This window comes from Ornithorhynchus anatinus, chromosome 12, assembly GCF_004115215.2.
Source record: "Ornithorhynchus anatinus isolate Pmale09 chromosome 12, mOrnAna1.pri.v4, whole genome shotgun sequence".
NCBI lineage: Eukaryota > Metazoa > Chordata > Mammalia > Monotremata > Ornithorhynchidae > Ornithorhynchus > Ornithorhynchus anatinus.
Window position 1 is genome coordinate 16602130 of NC_041739.1, and position 18667 is coordinate 16620796.

Sequence of the window (18667 nt, forward strand, 5' to 3'; positions counted from 1 at the left end):
TTCCTCCCAGTTAAGCAATCAATCAATCCATGGCATTTATTGAGCAATTGCTTGGTGCAGAGCTCCATACTAAGCCCTTGGGAGAGTACAGTAAAGCACATTAAGGGTTCTACTCTGTTAATCTTCTTGGAAATCTTGGCTGTTGACCAACCCCGATTCTTCTAAAAATGTTTAAAAACATTCTCCTGCTTTGGTTATTGACAAAGTATTTTCCTGGCCCTCTGACTGTTCTCTGACAGGTTTCAGTTTCCTCTCCTGATTCTTCATCCTCACTTCACACTACCCGGAAAAAGTTCCACTTTTAGTCTAGTCTTCTTGCTCTTCATTTTCTTGGGAATCTCCTCTTCTCATCTGGTGTGAACCACCATTTCATGATGTCGGTAAAATTTTCATATTTTCCAAATATGTTGTACTATCCTCTCCCAAGCGTTTTGCACAATGTAAGCACTCAAATACCACTGGTTGATTGATTATGACTCCCAAATCTAAATCTCTAGCCTGATCCTCTCATGGACTTTACAATCCCACATCACTTTCTGCTTCTAGGGAATTTCCACACTGGTGCCCTGTAACACTTTAAACCCAGTGCAGTAAAAAACTGGACTTCACTTTCCTATATCTTCTAAACTCCCCCTTGAGGGTGGGCAGCACCACCGTCTCCCTCTTCCAGAACCCTGCAACCTTCATGTCCTCTTCGAAACTTGCCATTATCATCCCACTTTCTGTCTGCCTCTGTGACAATCTCTAAATTCTGATGGTTCTTCTGTATTTCACAGATCAGGCCCTTGCAGGAATTACTGGAGAAAAATTATGAATAATATTTATTGAGTGCTTATCACGTGTAGAACATTATACTAAGCACTTGGGAGAGTACAGTGCAACAGAGTTGGTAGATACGTTACCTGTCAACAATGACCTTACAGTCAACAGGACTGAGTTTTTTTTCCAAGCTCTAAGATTGTGATATTAACATAATAAATGGCATTTATTGAGCTCTTACTGTGCACACAGCACAGTACTAAGTGCTTGGGAGAGTACAGTGTAACAGAGTTGGTAAACACACTCCCTGCCCATTTATTGAGCTATAAACCGTGTATGATCCATGCTCAGTATATACAACAACAAAATAATCATAGGATTGTTCCATTTACACAAACCATACCATGGAGGGTCTCGGTTAAAAAAAAACAAACAAAAAAACTTACGAAGTCAGCTGGGAGGTGGAGCTTGTAAAGCTGTAAAATGGATTGGAGTAAACTGGACACTTGACTTGAGACCAAGACGTCCTGGCCCAGTTTCACGTTGTCCATCACCTTCCTCTGACTTGTGGCCACTTGAACATTCCACTTGTCTGTATCTGCAATGATACAGACGGCTTCGGCTACTGGCTCATCTAGTACTGGATGCTGGAAGAGGAACAGTGAAGGTGGAAGGTTAAATCTCAATTGTTCCAAATGACAACTCAGAATCTGTACAATTTCCACCTGGAATGAAGTTTGGGAAATAAGCAGCATGGCTTAGTAGACAGAGCACAGGCCTGGGAGTCAGAAGATAATGGGTTTTAATCTTAGCTCTGCCAAGTCTGCTGTGTGACCTTGGGCATGTCACTTCATTGGGCCTCCAGTTACCTCATCTGTAAACGGGATTAAGGCTGTGACACCTATGTGGGACGAGGGACTGTGTCCAACCTAACTTGAATCAACCTCTGTGCTTAGAACCACGTTTGGCACATAGTAAGTGCTTAACAAGTACGATAATTATTATTATTATCATTATTAATAAGAGCGGGGATAAAGGATAAGCTTTGTCAGGGACAGAAAAGATAACATGGCTAAATAGGCCCAGCAAAGAAGGTGTTTTAAGAAAGGTGCACTCTGCACTCAATCAACCGGATTACATTTTATCTATCCCAGTGCTTAGTATAGTGTCCAGCATACAAGAAGCTTTTAACAAACACCATAAAAAGCAAACAACATGGTGGAAGGCATTTTCAGAAGACTGCATAAGTACTGTCCTCTCCACTCTATTCCTTCCTTGTTTACAGTGAGGGGAGTGATCTCTCCCTTTTGGGGGTGTTGTGACATAAATTATTCCTTACTGGTCTGGAAATACTGAGCTGACTCTTGGGGAGATATTCTGAGCTCAACTCTCCCACGCCTAGTGGATATGAACATGCAGCATTGGATTCCTTTAAATGCCCTGCCTGTACACAGTTCTCTACATTGGCTGGGGAAGAAGGATCACGTGAACAGAGAGGCAGTGTTTCACATCAGCTTTGGAAATAGAATATATTTGTGCTGCCTCACAGAGTAGCTCAACCAAAGCCCACCTTCCGCCAGGCCTAAACAACCCCTGTCTGCGGAAAATGAAGGAACAACAAAGTACTTCATGAAGCAAGTCCCTGAACGAACAGCGTCTGGTTTCCCAAGGTTGTGTGGCAACTCCCTGATGTATTAACTGAACCAAACAAAGATTTTCTTATATTAAACCAGGTTATGAAGGACACCGTGCCCAAATGCCTCACTTCCCTCTGCAAGTTTCTGCAAGTTCTTGCCCAATTTGTGTGTCATACAGGCATAATGATGGCATGATGTTAGCTGACCTGGTCCCTACATGTTAAGACAACAGCAATTTCTGAGGTTTAACAGGGCCACATATTTCTCTCAGGAACTTCAGTCGCCCAAAGAATGTTCACCAGCCCTTTCCAGCACACCCCGGTTGTGCTTCTTTAATACATACAGTTCAAAATCCATGATCTGAACCTACATAAAAGACCAATTATCCACAGTGAGGCTAATTTGGATAATAAAGTTGTGGTGACCAAATAAAACTGGATGAGCATTTGTCCAAACAGTCAATAATTTGGATTGTTTATTTGGTTAAACACTGAATTTGGTTCAAATTCTCAATTTGGTTGATATTAGTTTAAGAAGTGCAAGTTGCGTTTGCAGGAAGGGGGGCAGAGTGAAGGACTGTTGAAATTTTTGAGCACCCACGATTTGGCAAGCACAGAACCCACACATCCTGATCCTTGCCATCTAGTAAAAAGTACGCCACGGTGGCATGACAACACACGATATACGCGTCAACCAACAAAACGTAAATGTGTACGAGCACTTTAAGATTCTCATTTTGCTGATTTTTCAATGTGGTAGAATTATTGGCTATTTTGAGCAAGGGTGATAGCCAGGCAGTTTTGAATGAAATGTCTTTGTGGTCGTAAAAGTATTCCTCCAGGAAGCAGGATTTGAGGACAGCACTGGCATGAGAGGAATGAGAAAGGAGCCTGAAATTGGGGGATGGCATGAGTAGAATTGACAGCAGGCTTGCTGGACATTCAGAGAGCGGATGATCAGGAGAAGACTGGGTAGAGCAAGGAGTCTGAATCTGATGCAAATGGAAGAGATAATAACGATTGGTCAAATGACAGATAGTAGTTAAGGGATTCATTTGAGGCCCCAGTGAGTGCAGGGCACTGTACAAAGGACTTGGGAGAAACCAACAGAAGCAAGAGACCCTTTCCTGCCAACAGGGAGCAGGTGATTTCTTGAGCCTCCACGTGAGAGGGAAACTGTGGAAAGTAAATGAGTCAAGACAGGAATTCATTCATTCACATTCTCACTCCCTTTCTTTCTCTCAAACACGTCACAGGGATGAAAACGTCCACATAGGCAGGCTCTAGAAACAGGAAAGAAACCAGATGAACAACTCATATGCAGGGCAGCACCTTCAAAACGGAAACCCAACAGAATTACCCAATTCTTACCCAACCTCGGGCTGCTAAATATTTACCCAGGGAAAATGCTTGTTTCAGGACTTTCTTGCCACAGGACAAGCTGTTGCAATCTGGGCCTCCCTGGAGGGGCGGAGGGAGGAAGGGGACTGGGCCTGGAGTTTCCTGGGAGGAAGCTGCTACCTAGTTCTGCTCTCACATGAGAGCTCCCTCCACCTGAGCGTGAGACCAAAAGGGGCCATATCTGTCCCTGTCAGGAGGCCTCTGGTCTCCTCAGAACCCAAGGTGATTAGCATGAACCTCTGTTTCCAGAGGTGCGTCTATGAAGATACCATATCCTGCGAAAGGGAGTCCATTGGAGTTTCCCCACATAGATGAAAAATATCCAGTACAAATCCAAGTGCTGGTGAACCCAGTTATCTGACACAGCTCCTTCCAATGGAAGCATGGTCTGAGGGCCAGTGTTGGAAAAGACAGGGTGTTCAATTTGTTGATGTTTCCTTTTTCAATTATCTATGCAGCTGAAATTCAAAGAATTCCAGGACTGGATTTTTTTCTCTCCTTCTCTCTCCCTCTCTTTCTTCGTCTCTCACTCTCTCCCCACCCCAACTACCAAATTGCCCAGTATCTGAAATTCCCCTCAGGGAAGTTCCCCCTTGGGGCAAGGGGGACAAGTCAACTACAGTAAGTCAGAAACAGGAGCATTTAAGTTCCTGAGTTATGAGCATGACTTTCTTTTTGGACACCAAGGACCTTGAAGAACAAATGTCCTCTTTGGATTTTTTTGTGGCTTTTCTTGTGAGTTACTGCAGCTCTCCCCAGGGGGGCTGTAAGACACAACACCGGGTGACTTGAAACAAACAATCTAATGCAGTAATTCCTTGTTCTAAACACTGACTGACTAGGGAGCTCAGTTGCTACTCTAAAATCATTCTATTAAAAAAAACAAACCCAAAAGAAATAAAGAGAAAGGAGGCCCGCAACCCACCCTTTTCCCTCTTCTGGTTCAGAGTCCTGAGGCCAGGGCAGGGCTACTGCTCTTGGCTCACAGCCAGAGCAAAATAATCACAAAGGACAAGTGAAATCAAGGGTTGGTGGGCTCAGTTGGGCAGGTTTGAAATGGTGGAGCCTTTCCCTTTCCCTGTCAAGAAGGGTGGGTTGGCATCGCCACTCTTGCTTAAGGGCATTGTTATTCCTACAAAAAATACATTCCTGAAGACCTCATTAGCAATATTCCTTTTTAAAACGTATCAGACAAAAAAACCAACATCATCCGATAACACCTCCAGTTGACAACCCAAATGCTGGGGTATTCGATTTTCCCATTGTACCCCTAAATCGAAGATTAGGACTGTCAAGAGCAGGCATAACTGGACAGAAGTGAAATGGAGACCATCTTCAGGATGAGTTTTGCTGTGTGCACATCTCACAAAGGTCGAGGTCATCTTTAAGGGTCAAAGGGCAAATCCCTTAAAGGACACATTTTTAGTTTGTTACCAAAGGCACATCGGCCGGTACGGTGGAGCAGAAAGCTGTGACTAAAATACTACACAGCTTGCCAATAAGCCTCAAAATACGAGGGCTGATTTATGGGGAGGGCTAATTAGGAGGGTCTCACACTTTCTTTGATTCTCCCTGCAGCAGTCTGGGCTGCCAAAGTGGGAGATTCTTTGGCCTCATCTGCGTTGCATTTAATCACTCTTTACAAGCCACTTCTGGGAAGCCCAATAACTTCATTAAACTGAACTTGACTAAATAGATGTCATATGACAAAATACTTTTTCATGGGGGCCCAGAGCTACAGCACTGTGACTTAGTAATATCAGCCCTTCGAGAGCTTGAGGGACAGTCCTTAATTAATCCCATAAAGAACAAAACATGACTAATGCAATCAAGTTGAGCTCTGCAATCCTCCTCTCAGCCCTTCTCCCATTCCCCTACCCAGGACATAGTCACTTGGGCACTCATTGGCTTCTGGCCAGTTTTCCAAGACCCTCATAGGTCTGGTTTTCTTGCCAGCCAGCCAGCCACCTTCCACTCCATCACCACCTCCAGAGGTTTTTTGCAAGCCAGGTTCAGGAAACATCAAGAAGCCCAGAGCAGAGAAGGCCCGACACTAAGCAGATACTCTCCAGGAAAGACAAAACAAAAAAACCAAACAAAAAAACAAACTTTACTAGCATCTACTCTCCTTATGCACCTACTCAGCTGGGGAAATCCTTAGTAAATTGCTATTTTCTTTCAGTGCAGAGTTTCTGGGCATCTCCCTGACTGCAGAACAATAGAAGGTTGAAAATTCCTCTGGGCATCAGCTCTGATTTGGCGTATGCTCTGGCTGCCAAGTGCAAATTGCCGACTCTGGGGGAATCACATTGGTCATGGAGCAGGACAGCTAGCCAGATATTATACAAAGGTTTCCGCAGGTCCTCAGGCAGCCGAAAGGGGTTGGGGGTGTTTGTGTGCATGTGTGTGTGTACTCATGTAGCAGAGAGTATTTGGGGTATGTTGGGGAGTATGTGTCTGTGTGTGTTCTCTTGTAGCAGAGAGGGTTTGGAGTGCAATTTTGTGTATGTGTCCCCAAGTAGTAGAGAGAGGTTGGGGGGTGTGTGTATGTGTATACATGCCTGGATGTGTATGTTTGAGTCTCATCAGGGATGGGAAAAATAAGAGGGTAGTTCTTCACAGGGCCCAGAGGGAAGAGCACACAGGGAGGTGGTAGGGTAGGTAGCATAGGAAAACTTAAGCATTGTTACAAATAACACAGACAGGAGGCATGGAAAATGAAGCAGTCCAAGAACAACATCATGAGCCGGTTCTTTATCCTATGACCTTTTTTTATTATGTACGACACAAGAGTCTCTGACAAATGACCAAAGGACAATAACTGCTTGTTCACACTGATGTTTTAGACTGCTAGGTTGACAAGATTTATAAAATTTTTTTGAGCCCTTAATGACAGGGGGCTGAGAAAAGAAGGGGACCTTGGAATGACATTGTGAGTGTGGATGGGCCAGCAAAAATTTGGCAACTTGGTGGCACATCTGAAACCCATTTTTGAATCTGATCTGCGAAGTTTTTATGAGTAGAAAATGAGAAACTTAGTTAAACGCTAAAAAAAACAACAACAACACAACTCCCTTAGAAAAGATTTGGGAACTAGGTCCTGGTAATAGAGTGTTCATTAGAACAGTGATGCCTGACTAAAGCAAGTCTATGCAAATTTTTTGAGCTTCAATCTTGTCTCCTGGGAATTAGGTTGAACCAAAAATCTCAGACCATAGCTTCATCTACAGGACTTGTAGAACCCTATGTGCAGAGAACTATTTAGAAAGTGACAAAGTAGGCCAATAATGCCCCAATTTGGGTGGGGGGCAGGGAGGCAAGAGGAGGTGAGGGGAGAGAATGGGGGCAAGAGAATGAGGGTACTCACTTTCTGCCACTATCATGGGTGGGACGGCTGGGCTGGTCTTTGGAAGCAGCCCAGGGGCAACATAAACCAGCCTCACAGAGGTTGCCCATTTGTCAGAGAGCTCCAGAACTTCCACATCCTCCTCACCCTGCATCATTCTCCCCAGGCTGCCAGCAGGAGGGGAGGGAGATCAAAATAAACACAAGCGGATAAATCAACCAATAACTCACAGAGGAAGGCATATTGGTGCTGAAGCATAGAAGATGTCCTGGCCAAAAAGGTGGGTGAGAAGAAGAGGAGGAAGCATTTAAGTAGTATGTGTTTCTGCTTGGATACAACGGGTCAGAGCCCTCTGCCTGCTTCCCAGAGGCAACATTTGAGGGAGAGAAGTGTTGGGTGAATCAAAGTACAGGTAGATTCATTTTCTACCTCATAAAAAGAAGAAAAGGATGAGGGATACTCTCCTAAAAGCATCCATCTTAATTTAATGTTGGGATTTGTTAAGCGCTTACTTTGTGCACAGCACTGTTCTAAGCGCTGAGGTAGATACAGGGTAATCAGGTTGCCCCACGTGAGGCTCACAGTTAATCCCCATTTTACAAATGAGGTAACTGAGGCACAGAGAAGTTAAGTGACTTGCCCACAGTCACACAGCTGACAAGTGGCAGAGCCGGGAGTCGAACCCATGACCTCTGACTCCAAAGCCTTTTCACTGAGCCACGCTGCTTCCTTTCTTCAAACCTTCAAACCTAATTTCAAACCTTCTTTTACGAAACTATTGATTTTGAGGTTTTTGATCGACCTGAGACACTTTAATATTATTTAAGTACCTTATTTACCAGAAGATATATCATTGGCACCACCTGGGAGCTTCTCAAGTGTGGTCAGTGGCTGATCGCCCCCTACAAGCAGCCTTATTTAGGGATTCTTGAGTCGATCCCAGCTAGGGCTTGAGGCTCCTCATCTGGACCACGAGTCATGTGCAATATTTGTGGCACACTATCTGTTGCTACTTTTAACACTGCACAGTAGAAACATTTGTTCACTGCTCTACACCCAAAAGATCCTAATTTTTTAGATTATTCTGGAAAGCACTCTAAAACTTGGGGAGGGACATTTGCACAAACTCAAATGTGTTTGTGTAACAGTCTTTGTTTCACCACTCCTCAAGAAGCTCCAGGAATTGCCCATCCAACTCGCATCAAACAGAAACTCCTTACCATCAGCTTTAAAGCCCTCAATCACCTTGTCCCTCTTACCTTACCTCACTGCTCTCTCCCCTACTTTCCCATTCTTCCCTGCAGTATCCTCAGAGGAGATCTCCTCCCTCCTCGCAAGTGCCACCCCCTCCACCTGCGCCTCGGACCCCATTCCCTCTCACCTTATTAAAAACATCGCCCCTGCCCTCCTCCCTTCCTTAACTTCTATTTTTAACCACTCAATCTCCAATGGCTCCTTCCCCTCTGCCTTCAAACATGCCCATGTCTCCTCCATCCTAAAAAAACCCGCTCTTGACCCCACTTCCCCTTCCAGTTATCACCCTATCTCCCTACTACCCTTCCTTTCCCAAATCCTAGAACGAGTCGTCTACAATCGCTGCTTAGAATTCCTTAACTCCCATTCTCTCCTGGACCCCCTCCAATCTGGCTTCCGTCCCCTCCGCTCTACCGAGACTGCTCTCTCTAAGGTCACCCGTGACCTCCTTCTTGCCAAATCCAATGGCTCCTACTCCATTCTAATCCTCCTTGACCTCTCTGCTGCCTTTGACACTGTCGACCAACCCCTCCTCCTCCGCACCTTATCTCACCTTGGTTTCACGGACTACGTCCTCTCCCGGTTCTCCTCTTATGTCTCTGGCCAGTCATTCTCGGTCTCCTTCACAGGCGCCTCCTCCCCGTCCCATCCTTTACCTGTTGGAGTTCCTCAAGGGTCAGTTCTTGGCCCTCTTCTGTTCTCCATTTACACTCACTCCCTTGGTGAACTCATTCGCTCTCACAGTTTTGACTACCATCTCTACGCGATGACACGCAGATCTCCATCTCTGCCCCTGTCCTCTCCCCCTCCCTTCAGGCTCGCATCTCCTTCTGCCTCCAGGATGTTTCCACCTGGATGTCGGCCCGCCACCTAAAACTCAACATGGGCAAGACTGAGCTCCTCATCTTCCCTCCCAAGCCCGGTCCTCTCCCAGACTTCCCTAACACCGTGGATGGCACGACCATCCTTCCCGTCTCTCAGGCCCGCGATCTCGGTGTCATCTTTGACTCGTCTCTCTCGTTCACCCCACACATCCTATCCGTTACCAAGACCTGCCGGTTTCACCTTTACAATATCGCCAAGATCCGCCCTTTCCTCTCCACCCAATGGCTACCTTACTGCTATGGGCTCATTATATCCCGGCTCTAGACTACCGTGTCAGCCTTCTCTCTGATCTCCCTTCCTCCTCTCTCGCCCCGCTCCAGTCTATTCTTCACTCCGCTGCCCGGCTCATCTTCCTGCAGAAACGCTCTGGGCGTGTCACTCCCCTTCTTAAACATCTCCAGTGGTTGCCTATCGACCTCTGCTCCAAACAAAAACTCCTCACTCTAGGCTTCAAGGCTCTCCATCAACTTGCCCCTTCCTACCTCTCCTCCCTTCTCTCTTTCTACCGCCCACCCCGCACGCTCCGCTCCTCCGCCGCCCACCTCCTCACCGTCCCTCGGTCTCGCCTATCCCGCCGTCGACCCCTGGGCCACGTCCTCCCGCGGTTCTGGAACGCCCTCCCTCCTCACCTCCGCCAAACTGATTCTCTTCCCCTCTTCAAAACCCTACTTAAAACTCACTTCCTCCAAGAGGCCTTCCCAGACTGAGCTCCCCTTCTCCCTCTACTCCCTCTACCATCCCCCCTTCACCTCTCCGCAGCTTAACCCTCTTTTCCCCCATCTCCCTCTGCTCCTCCCCCTCTCCCTTCCCATCCGCTCAGCACTATACTCATCTGCTCAACTGTATATATTTCCATTACCGTATTTATTTTGTTAATGAATTGTACATCGCCTCGATTCTATTTATTTGCCATTGTTTTTACGAGATGTTCTTCCCCTTGACTCTATTTATTGCCATTGTTCTTGTCTGTCCGTCTCCCCCGATTAGACCGTAAGCCCGTCAAACGGCAGGAACTGTCTCTATCTGTTGCCGACTTGTTCATTCTAAGCGCTTAGTACAGTGCTCTGCACATAGTAAGCGCTCACTAAATACTACTGAATGAATGAATGCTCTCTTACTGCAACCCAGTCCTCACACTTCACTCCCCTAATGTCAACCTACTCACTGTACCTCGAACTCATGTGTCTCATCACCAACCTCTTGCCCGTATCCTCTGGCCTGAAAGCCCTCTCTTCATATCCAGTGTATTATCACTCTCCCCACTTTCAAAGTCTTATTGAGGGCATATCTTCTCCAGGAGACCTTCCCTGCCTAAGCCCTCATTTCCTCTTTTCCCATTCCCTTTTGTGTCACTCTTAGATTTTCTCCCCTTATTCACTCCTCCCACAGCCCCACAGAAATTACATACATATGTGTAATTCATTTATATTATTGTCTGTCTCCCCCTCTTGACTGCAAAATCGTCGTGGCCAAGGAAACGTGTCTGCCATATCAGTTGTATTATACTCTCCCAAGCTCTTAGTTCAGTGCTCTGCACACGGGAAGTGCTCAATAAATACAACTGATTCATTGATTGATTTGTTAGTTTGGGAGTTCTTGAGAATTAAGGCAGCCTGGGATGCATGAACATGGAAGAATGCAGGCCAAGCTCGAGCTGCAATAGCTAATAATAATAATGTTGGTATTTGTTAAGCGCTTATTAGGTGCTGAGCACTGTTTTAAGCGCTGGGGGAGATTCAGGGGAATCAGGTTGTCCCATATGGGGCTCACACACTTTTAATCCCCATTTTACAGATGAGGGAACTGAGGCACAGAGAAGTTAAGTGACTTGCCCACAGTCACACAGCTGACAAGTGGCAGAGCCGGGAGTCGAACTCATGACCTCTGACTCCGAAGCCCAGGATCTTTCCACTGAGCCACGCTGCTTCTCCACTACCACTAGGATTCTTCTTGGTGGAGGTAACGATATTTCCTTGGTGCCTTCTATGTGCTAAGCTGGCTAGAAATTCATAGAAAGGACAGAAACCCAATCCCTGGGGAGAGAAAAAGTGCTGAAGCAAATCTGTATTTGATTTGCATTTGCTTCTCATATACTGCAATCTCTTCTATGGCAATTAAGTTATCACTTCTTTCTATACTTTTCTTCAAGGAGTCTCATTTCTCCACTTCCACATCACCTCTCACCTATAGAACTCACCTCCAAAGCACTTATATCTATACTTTTATACTCTATTACTTCCTTCCAAACGTAATTTTAGTGTCTGTTCCCCACCACTAGATTCTAAGCTCCCCAAGGGTAGGGATCAAGTCTGCTTAGTCTAATGTACTCTCCCAAGTGCTTAGTACAGTGCTTGGTTTAGAATATTTGCTCAGAAATTCTAGTGGTCAATTGTTAACAAGACAAAGATATGAAACTGATGTAAAGATAGGAAATACATGGGGGAGGGAAAAAGAACCGAATGAGAGGAGGAAATAATGCTAAGGTGCTTGCAATGCGTGTAATGCACTGAGGTAAAGGATAATCAGATTGGACAGAGTCCCTATCCCACTGGAACTCAAAATATACAGTAATTCATAATTGTGGTTTTTGTTAAGTGCTTACTAAGTGATTTTTTTATGGTATTTGGTAAGTGCTTACTTTATGCCAGGCACTGTTTTAAGAGCTGGGGTAGATACAAGGCAATCAGGTCCTACATGGGGCTCACAATCTTAATCCTTAATTTATAGATGGGGAAACAGACACAGAAAAGTTAAGCGACTTGACCAAGGTCACACAGCAGACAAGTAACAGAGGTGGGATTAGAACCCAGGTCCTTCTGACTCCCAGGGTTGTGGTCTTTCCAACTATGCCAAGCTGCTTCTTACATAGTGGTACAGAAATACTGGGAGGTCAACTGAATGCTTGAGGATTATGTTTATGAGACTGCACATCCCAAATACAACCCCATTCCTATTTAGTGAACAACGATATCAACACTAACTGCCACTAGTAGTAGAAGTTTCACATATATTAAGCCCTCAGTGCGTGCAAAGCACACCACGCAATTTCCCCCTGGTTTCCTGCTTTGACAATATTTAGCCCCAGACCAAATTTCATGATCGCCCTCCTAATGGAACTACAATTTAATAGACATCTTTCACTGTACCAGAAACAACTGTAAGGCACTCAATTTTCTCCACGGTAAATCTAAGTAGATCTTGACAAGTCTGGTTCCTTTAAAAACACTGCCACCAGCTGGAAGTCACTTTGCTTCATGCAGGAGAGCTACTCAGGAAAACAGTTAGGAACTGGTCTAGGCTGGGGGTGTGGGTGGTCTTTTTAATGGTAGTTAGTTAAGTGTTTACTATGTGCCAAGCACTGTACTAAGCACTAGGATAAATACAAAGGACTCACATGGCACTCAAATGCTTAATCCCCATTTTACAGCTGAGGGAACCGAGGCACAGAGAAGTTAAGTGACTCGCCCATGGTCACACATTAGACAAGTGGCAGAGCAAGGATAGAACCCAGGTCCTCTGACTCCTGGACTTGTGCTCTTGCCCCTAGGTCACACGGCTTCTGCGCTGGACCCATAAGTCTAGCAAACTTCCAAATGCAACATTGGAATTTAGGCAGCAATATCAGCTAGATAACACTGACAGCCAAGTTGCTTGAGTCTTGGGGTGCCCCTGGACCTCTACTGTGCTTCACACTTGGGCACTCATCTCGCTCCCTCCTTTGCCCACGGCATATCTATGAGTGATACTTTACTATTCCTTCAGCCTTTCCCTCGAGACTCCAATGGTATCACAACCCAAAACCACGGACCGTGGGCACTTCAGAGAGCTGGGTCACTTCTGGTCTCTTTGACCATGTCCCTGCTGGCCCTCAAACATGGCAGAGGCACAAGAGAGTCCAGAGGGGGTCTGGGAAGGCAAGGTATCTTCCACTGCTCCCTTTATTCACCTCTCCCTCATCCCCACAGCATTTTATGTGCATATCCATAATTTACTAATTTACAGTACTGTCTCCTTCTCTAGACTGTAAACTCATGTGCACTGGGAACGTGTCTGCCAACTCTGCTCTGTTATATTCTCCGAAGTCCTCAGTACAGTGCTCTGCAAACACTCATTCAATTGTATTTATTGAGCGCTTACTGTGTGCAGAGCACTGAACTAAGCACTTGGAAAGTACAATTCAGCAATAAAGAGAGAGACAATCCCTCCCCCCCACCAGGCTTGCAGTCTAGAAGGGGGGAGAGGGACATCAAAACAAGTAAACAGGCATCAATATAAATAGAACTGTAGATACATATATAAATAAGTGCCGTGGGGCGGAGGGGAGAGCAAATGGAGCGAGTCGTGTGACACAGAAGGGAGGGGGAGTTGAGGAGACGGGGGACTTAGTGAGAGAGTAAGTAAGTGCTCAAACAGTGAGCGTGCAATACAACTGAATGATTGATCGATTCCAGACACTCTGACAACCCTATTTTTGGTTTAATTCTGGGTTGGTGGCATTGCAAGGAGCCAGCAATTACCTTCCAGGGACCGCGGGGGTTGCACCGATGCCCCCATAACTTCTCGACGCTTCACTACTGCTCTCTCTTTGCCCCCACCCTAGGGTGTTCCATGTGGGGCATGGCTCTATGCCCTTTTATTTTCACATTGCTTGGGGGATATAGGCTAGGAAGTGGCTCTGTTCCCCCCAACTTTGGCAGGAGTGACTATTAGGAAATCCCAAGAGTGGCTGCTCTGTTAAAGGATGAGCTTGTACTCTAGATGACTGGAGTAGGTTTGAAGGTGTTTACTTTAACCGTCCCCTCCTCAATATCCTAGGAGTAACCTCATCTGTCAATCAGCAGACTTGAATTTTATCTTATCGTTTTCTGCAACTTGACTGTTCACATTGCCACACACAGGTCTGAGCTTGGATTCTGAATTTCAAATGCCCTTGGCCCCTAGATGGTTGGGTCAGGCCGAACACGGAGGGCCCTTTTTAAAAGCTTGTTCTCCCTCTGGAAAGGAGGCTTAGCAGCTCCCGAGGTCTGAGTTCCCCATGACTCGCTCAATTAAAATTTCACGTGAAAGACCAAAGGTTGGCAGCCCCCCTAAATTTTGGATTTAAAAGTGACCAGGGGAGGGAGGAGAGACCCTTTTGTGCCAGGCCCCTGCCACCCTGCACCACCCCCGGACCAAATTTTCCCCCAACTTAACACTAAGCATTGTTAGAGGACATTTGCATGTGCATCCTGTACAGTTACCAAGGCAACACTGACGGCTCGTGACTTCTTACAGAGAAAAGGATCACAAATTGCGAGGGTGTTTTAACGTGGCACTTGGAGACTTGTTTAGTTAAGCCAGTCAACCACAAGACATCAGATGCTCACAAACATGCATACGCCAGACACCCCCAACCACACACACGCGCACACACACCGTACCTTCTGGTAATATTTAAAAATGGAACGGGAGCTACAGATTCAAGTCTCTCTCTCTCTCCCCCATTCTAATTTGAGACTGAATGGGGCATCACACCTGCCTTGAGATCAGGTTTTGTCCCCCTTTAGCTGCCCCGCCCCGGGCTGAAGGAGTGAAGCAGAGGCAGCATATCTTCATTCCAGGCACATACCAGCACTGGGTGGTATCCAGCCACCAAGAAGGGTGGGGCTGGGAAACAGGCTTCTGATCTCCCTCTCTCCTCCCCACCCAAACCAGGGGCTCAGAGGGCCAATAGTGTGCCACGGCTCCATGTCATCTGGGACAGATGCCCCGGGGGCTGAGTTGTGCCCTCTGCGGGAACCACCTGAGGTCAAGAATGGAATCGAATGTCTCTTGTCCTAACCAGAAAGGAGGGAGGAGAGGCATGCTTAATCTTTATTGCTTTGTGTCAAATGGGATGAATCCCAAATTCCAAGTGTCTTAATCCAATGAGGACTTTCCCTTCTGCACACAGACGTAATATGTTTCCAATGCAAAAAGCCTATTTTTGCCCGTCTGCTTCAACAGCGGCTCAATGAAAAACAGCCCATCAGATTCACCCAGCTTTCCGGCAGCTCAGTTTCTGCCACCCTGCAGATAACATAAAAACCAAAAAATTCAAAACAGAACCTCAAGTGCTTAACATCTGCCACTAAGCCAATTCTCCAGCAAATCTCGTTCACCTTCTCACTGCCCAAGATCCGTCAGGATAGCGACTCTGATGCCTCCTTGAGAACTTGCCGGGAATGCATCCAAAACAGAATCAGACCAGAGGCGCCATCACCTCCAGCTTCCCTATTTCTGAACACAATGGCTGGAGCCACGGTCAGGTCCAAGGCTAGAGAGACTTACGTGCACCGCGTGGACGAGGTCTGCGACCAGGTTCTGCTTCAGCTTCTCGTCACTGCTCGTCCCATGCAGCACCAGATCCGGCATGTACGCTGGGCAGTAACCGCCCAGGAGCGACCGCCCGAAGTTCCTCACGTTCCGGCTGCTGATGACTTGAGACCTGAAAGACATTTAACGCATCAGAGGGAGGGTGGAGTGCTTCGCTGCTTGACAGGCCAAATGCTATCTGAGAACGGGAAGGAGGCGGTGTGGCCTAATGAAAAGTCAGGAGATCTGGGTTCGAGTCCCAGCTCTGCCGCTGGCCTTACTGTGAGACCTTTGAGAAGTCGATGAACCTCTCTGGGCTTCAGTTTCCTCATCTGAAGAATGAGGATAAAATAGACCTTGAGTTCCATACGAGACAGAGATTGTGTCTAATTTTATACCTAGTATCTACTTCTAGACTATAAGCTCCTGAAGGGCAGAGAACATGTCCACCAACTCTTGCTTTATACTCTCCAAGTGCTTAGAACTCCGTGGATAGGAAGGATTGAAAAAAATACTATTTGTTGACTACCTTAGACTGTAGCACATAGTAAGTGCTTATTAATAAAAACGATAATAATAATAATGGACAACTATTAGGTCAACTATATTAAACTTTACAGAGAGGGGCCTATTTCGTTAGATATCAGGTTGTACAAAAAGCCTTACTTAGAGGACAGATCACTGAAGTTTTAGTCGTAGGATGTGCCCTTTGTATATGCACACTGTGACACAGACTATGGATTTCTCATTGGTCTTCTCTCTCTCACACACACACACACACGTAAGTGAACGTCAATATCAGTGGTGACTTCTTCAATATAGAGGACAATCATATAGCAGGAGGAGGAGGCGGAGTAATAATACGTATCGAGCATCTACTGAGTGTGTATCAGGTCCCTGGAGAATGCTTCAAAGCCCTTCCTCCCCCGGCCTCTCTTGCCATTTCACCTTGGCAAAGGCAACTCCACTTCTGTTGATGCTCCATGTCGGTCGCTGTCAGAATTCAAACTCAGGGGAGCTGACGGGCAGGCCCCACTTTCCTCGTCGCTGTCTCCCAAGGCGCTGTCTGAGCTCTCGTTCCTGGGGAGGTCGCCTTCTGGTCTGAATGGTGTCCTCCTGCTAGCATCCCCACAGGGGACATCCGAAGCTCCCTCAAGTCCAGAGCCCTGCTGGACACGTGTACTTGGAACTGGTTCCAAAGACTGGTCCTTCAGGCCCGAGGTCTGAGTCTTCTCCGGAGGTTTCCTCTTTCCCATCGCCACTGAGTTGCGAGAAGGTGCGAAGGGTTCACTTGGTGGGGTGGGCGGCCCAGCAGCCTCGGCGACACTGATACCGTTCTCCTCAACGAAATGTCCTTCCGACAGACTTCTGCTCCCCTCCCGAGACAGGCTTGGAGCGTAACAGACGGTCCTCCGGATGACCGAGACCCCGGATGTCCACATCTCCCGAGCGTCGTCATCAGGAGCCAGGCCTGCCGGGATCAAAGGAATGTCTGTCCGGGCTGGATGTTTCCTGAACGCTTTCAGGTTTTCCTCCATCTCCTTGGCCTGGCTTTCAAAGTCTGACTCCGGCGACACTGAGCTTCCAATGCGAAAGGTGACCTTTTCTACAGGAGTACTCCCCCGTGTGAGCCTCTCAGGGCAAGGGTAGGCGGGTGATCTGCTGAGAGGTTTCTCGGGGCCCCCCGTCACCGGCAGAACCTCTCTCGCTGGCTGCTGGCTGGACTGCAGCCCCATCTCTGAAGCCTCAGTTTCGGCAGGGCCTCCGAGGCTGGAGGCTACCCACGCTGTGGCATTATGGGCTCCAGGCTCCCGCCCCGAGTTGCCCGATGCCACTCCTCTGTCCACCACCCGGGTAGCCTTGCAATCCTGCTCGGTCCTCTCTGATAGCTTGCTCTTTTCTCGGTCAACTCTGTGCAAAGAGTCGGTTGTCCCAGAGTGCTCCGAGGCACCCGCCAAACCCGCAGGGGGTTGATTTCTCTTCTCCCCACTCTTCTGGGGCAGGACCGGAGGTACCAGAGCGGGTTCGTTCCTCAGAGTAACCACCACATATTCAGACTCCTCCACCTCTCCCTTTTCCAAGGTGGTTGTGATCTGGCTGCCACTGAGCATCTGCTCTTCATCTCCAAACTTCCCGCTCCAAGTCAGCTGGTGTTCTTGCAGCTCGGAGCACCGGAGGAAGTAGGTCAGAACATACAATATCCGTTGGACCAAGTCTCTGTGTTTCCCAACTATCACGGTTCGAGTTACCCTCACTGGGGAACCAATTGCACCATACAAGTCCCCTGTAAAGGGAAAGAGAAAGAGAGCGAGAGAAATAAACAAAGAGAGAGAGAGAAAAAAACACACAGAATTAACAGGTGTTGGCAAGCAGCTAATACAATAACTTCCAGATCAGAAGTTGGGGACAGATCCCCAATGACAGATATATAATTAGGGAGCCTGGACCAGAGGTTGGATCTGGATGAGATGGTGGGGGCTGAGAGAGGTGAGGAGATCAACATCTCTCCCAAATACTGAGAGTCAGTAAAAAAAATCACAGCTCTGACTTTCCTTGAGAATTTCACCCGAGACATTTTTCTCCAGTTCCATAGACCTGGAAGTGTCCATGAAGTGGGATTACCATCAAATAAACAACATTTGGGATATATTATGTGAAGACATTCAGCATGGCCTACTGGGAAGAGCATGAGACTGGGAGTAGGAAACATGGGTTATTATCCCACCTCTGCTCCTGGCCTACTGATGATCTGGAACAAGTCACTTCATATCTCTGAGCCACCCTTTCTTCATCTGAAAAATGGGGATGAGATAGATTGAGTCCCACGGGAGACAAGGACTATGTCTGATCTCTCAACTTTGTATGTTTCTAGCCCCAAGTAAATGTTTAATAAATGCCATAATTTTTTAGGAAGCACTTAAGCGCTGATGTGTGTCAAACACTGTACTAGGTGCCTGGGTAGGTAACAAGATAATTAGGTTGGACGTAGTCTCCATCCCACAAGGGATTCGGTCTAAGTCAGAGGGATGACGATTTAATTTCCATTTTACAGT

General features: G+C 46.9%; 1 protein-coding gene across 6 annotated transcripts in view; it reads right to left on the reverse strand.

Moving 5' to 3' along the window:
• The window catches only part of FNIP2 (folliculin interacting protein 2), a 113610-nt gene that overhangs the window by 13946 nt on the left and 80997 nt on the right, over positions 1-18667 (reverse strand). For 5 of the 6 annotated variants that reach the window (XM_007673050.3, XM_007673049.3, XM_029076563.2 and 2 more), the window contains 3 exons: positions 16563-17898; positions 15591-15747; positions 1206-1406 (listed from right to left, as the gene is read on the reverse strand). In XM_007673050.3, coding sequence (XP_007671240.2) covers positions 1206-1406; positions 15591-15747; positions 16563-17898 — 1694 coding nt within the window. Of the gene's footprint in view, positions 1-1205; positions 1407-14994; positions 15330-15590; positions 15748-16562; positions 17899-18667 lie in introns of those variants that run through there. The other variant, XM_007673051.3, reaches the window with a different exon arrangement.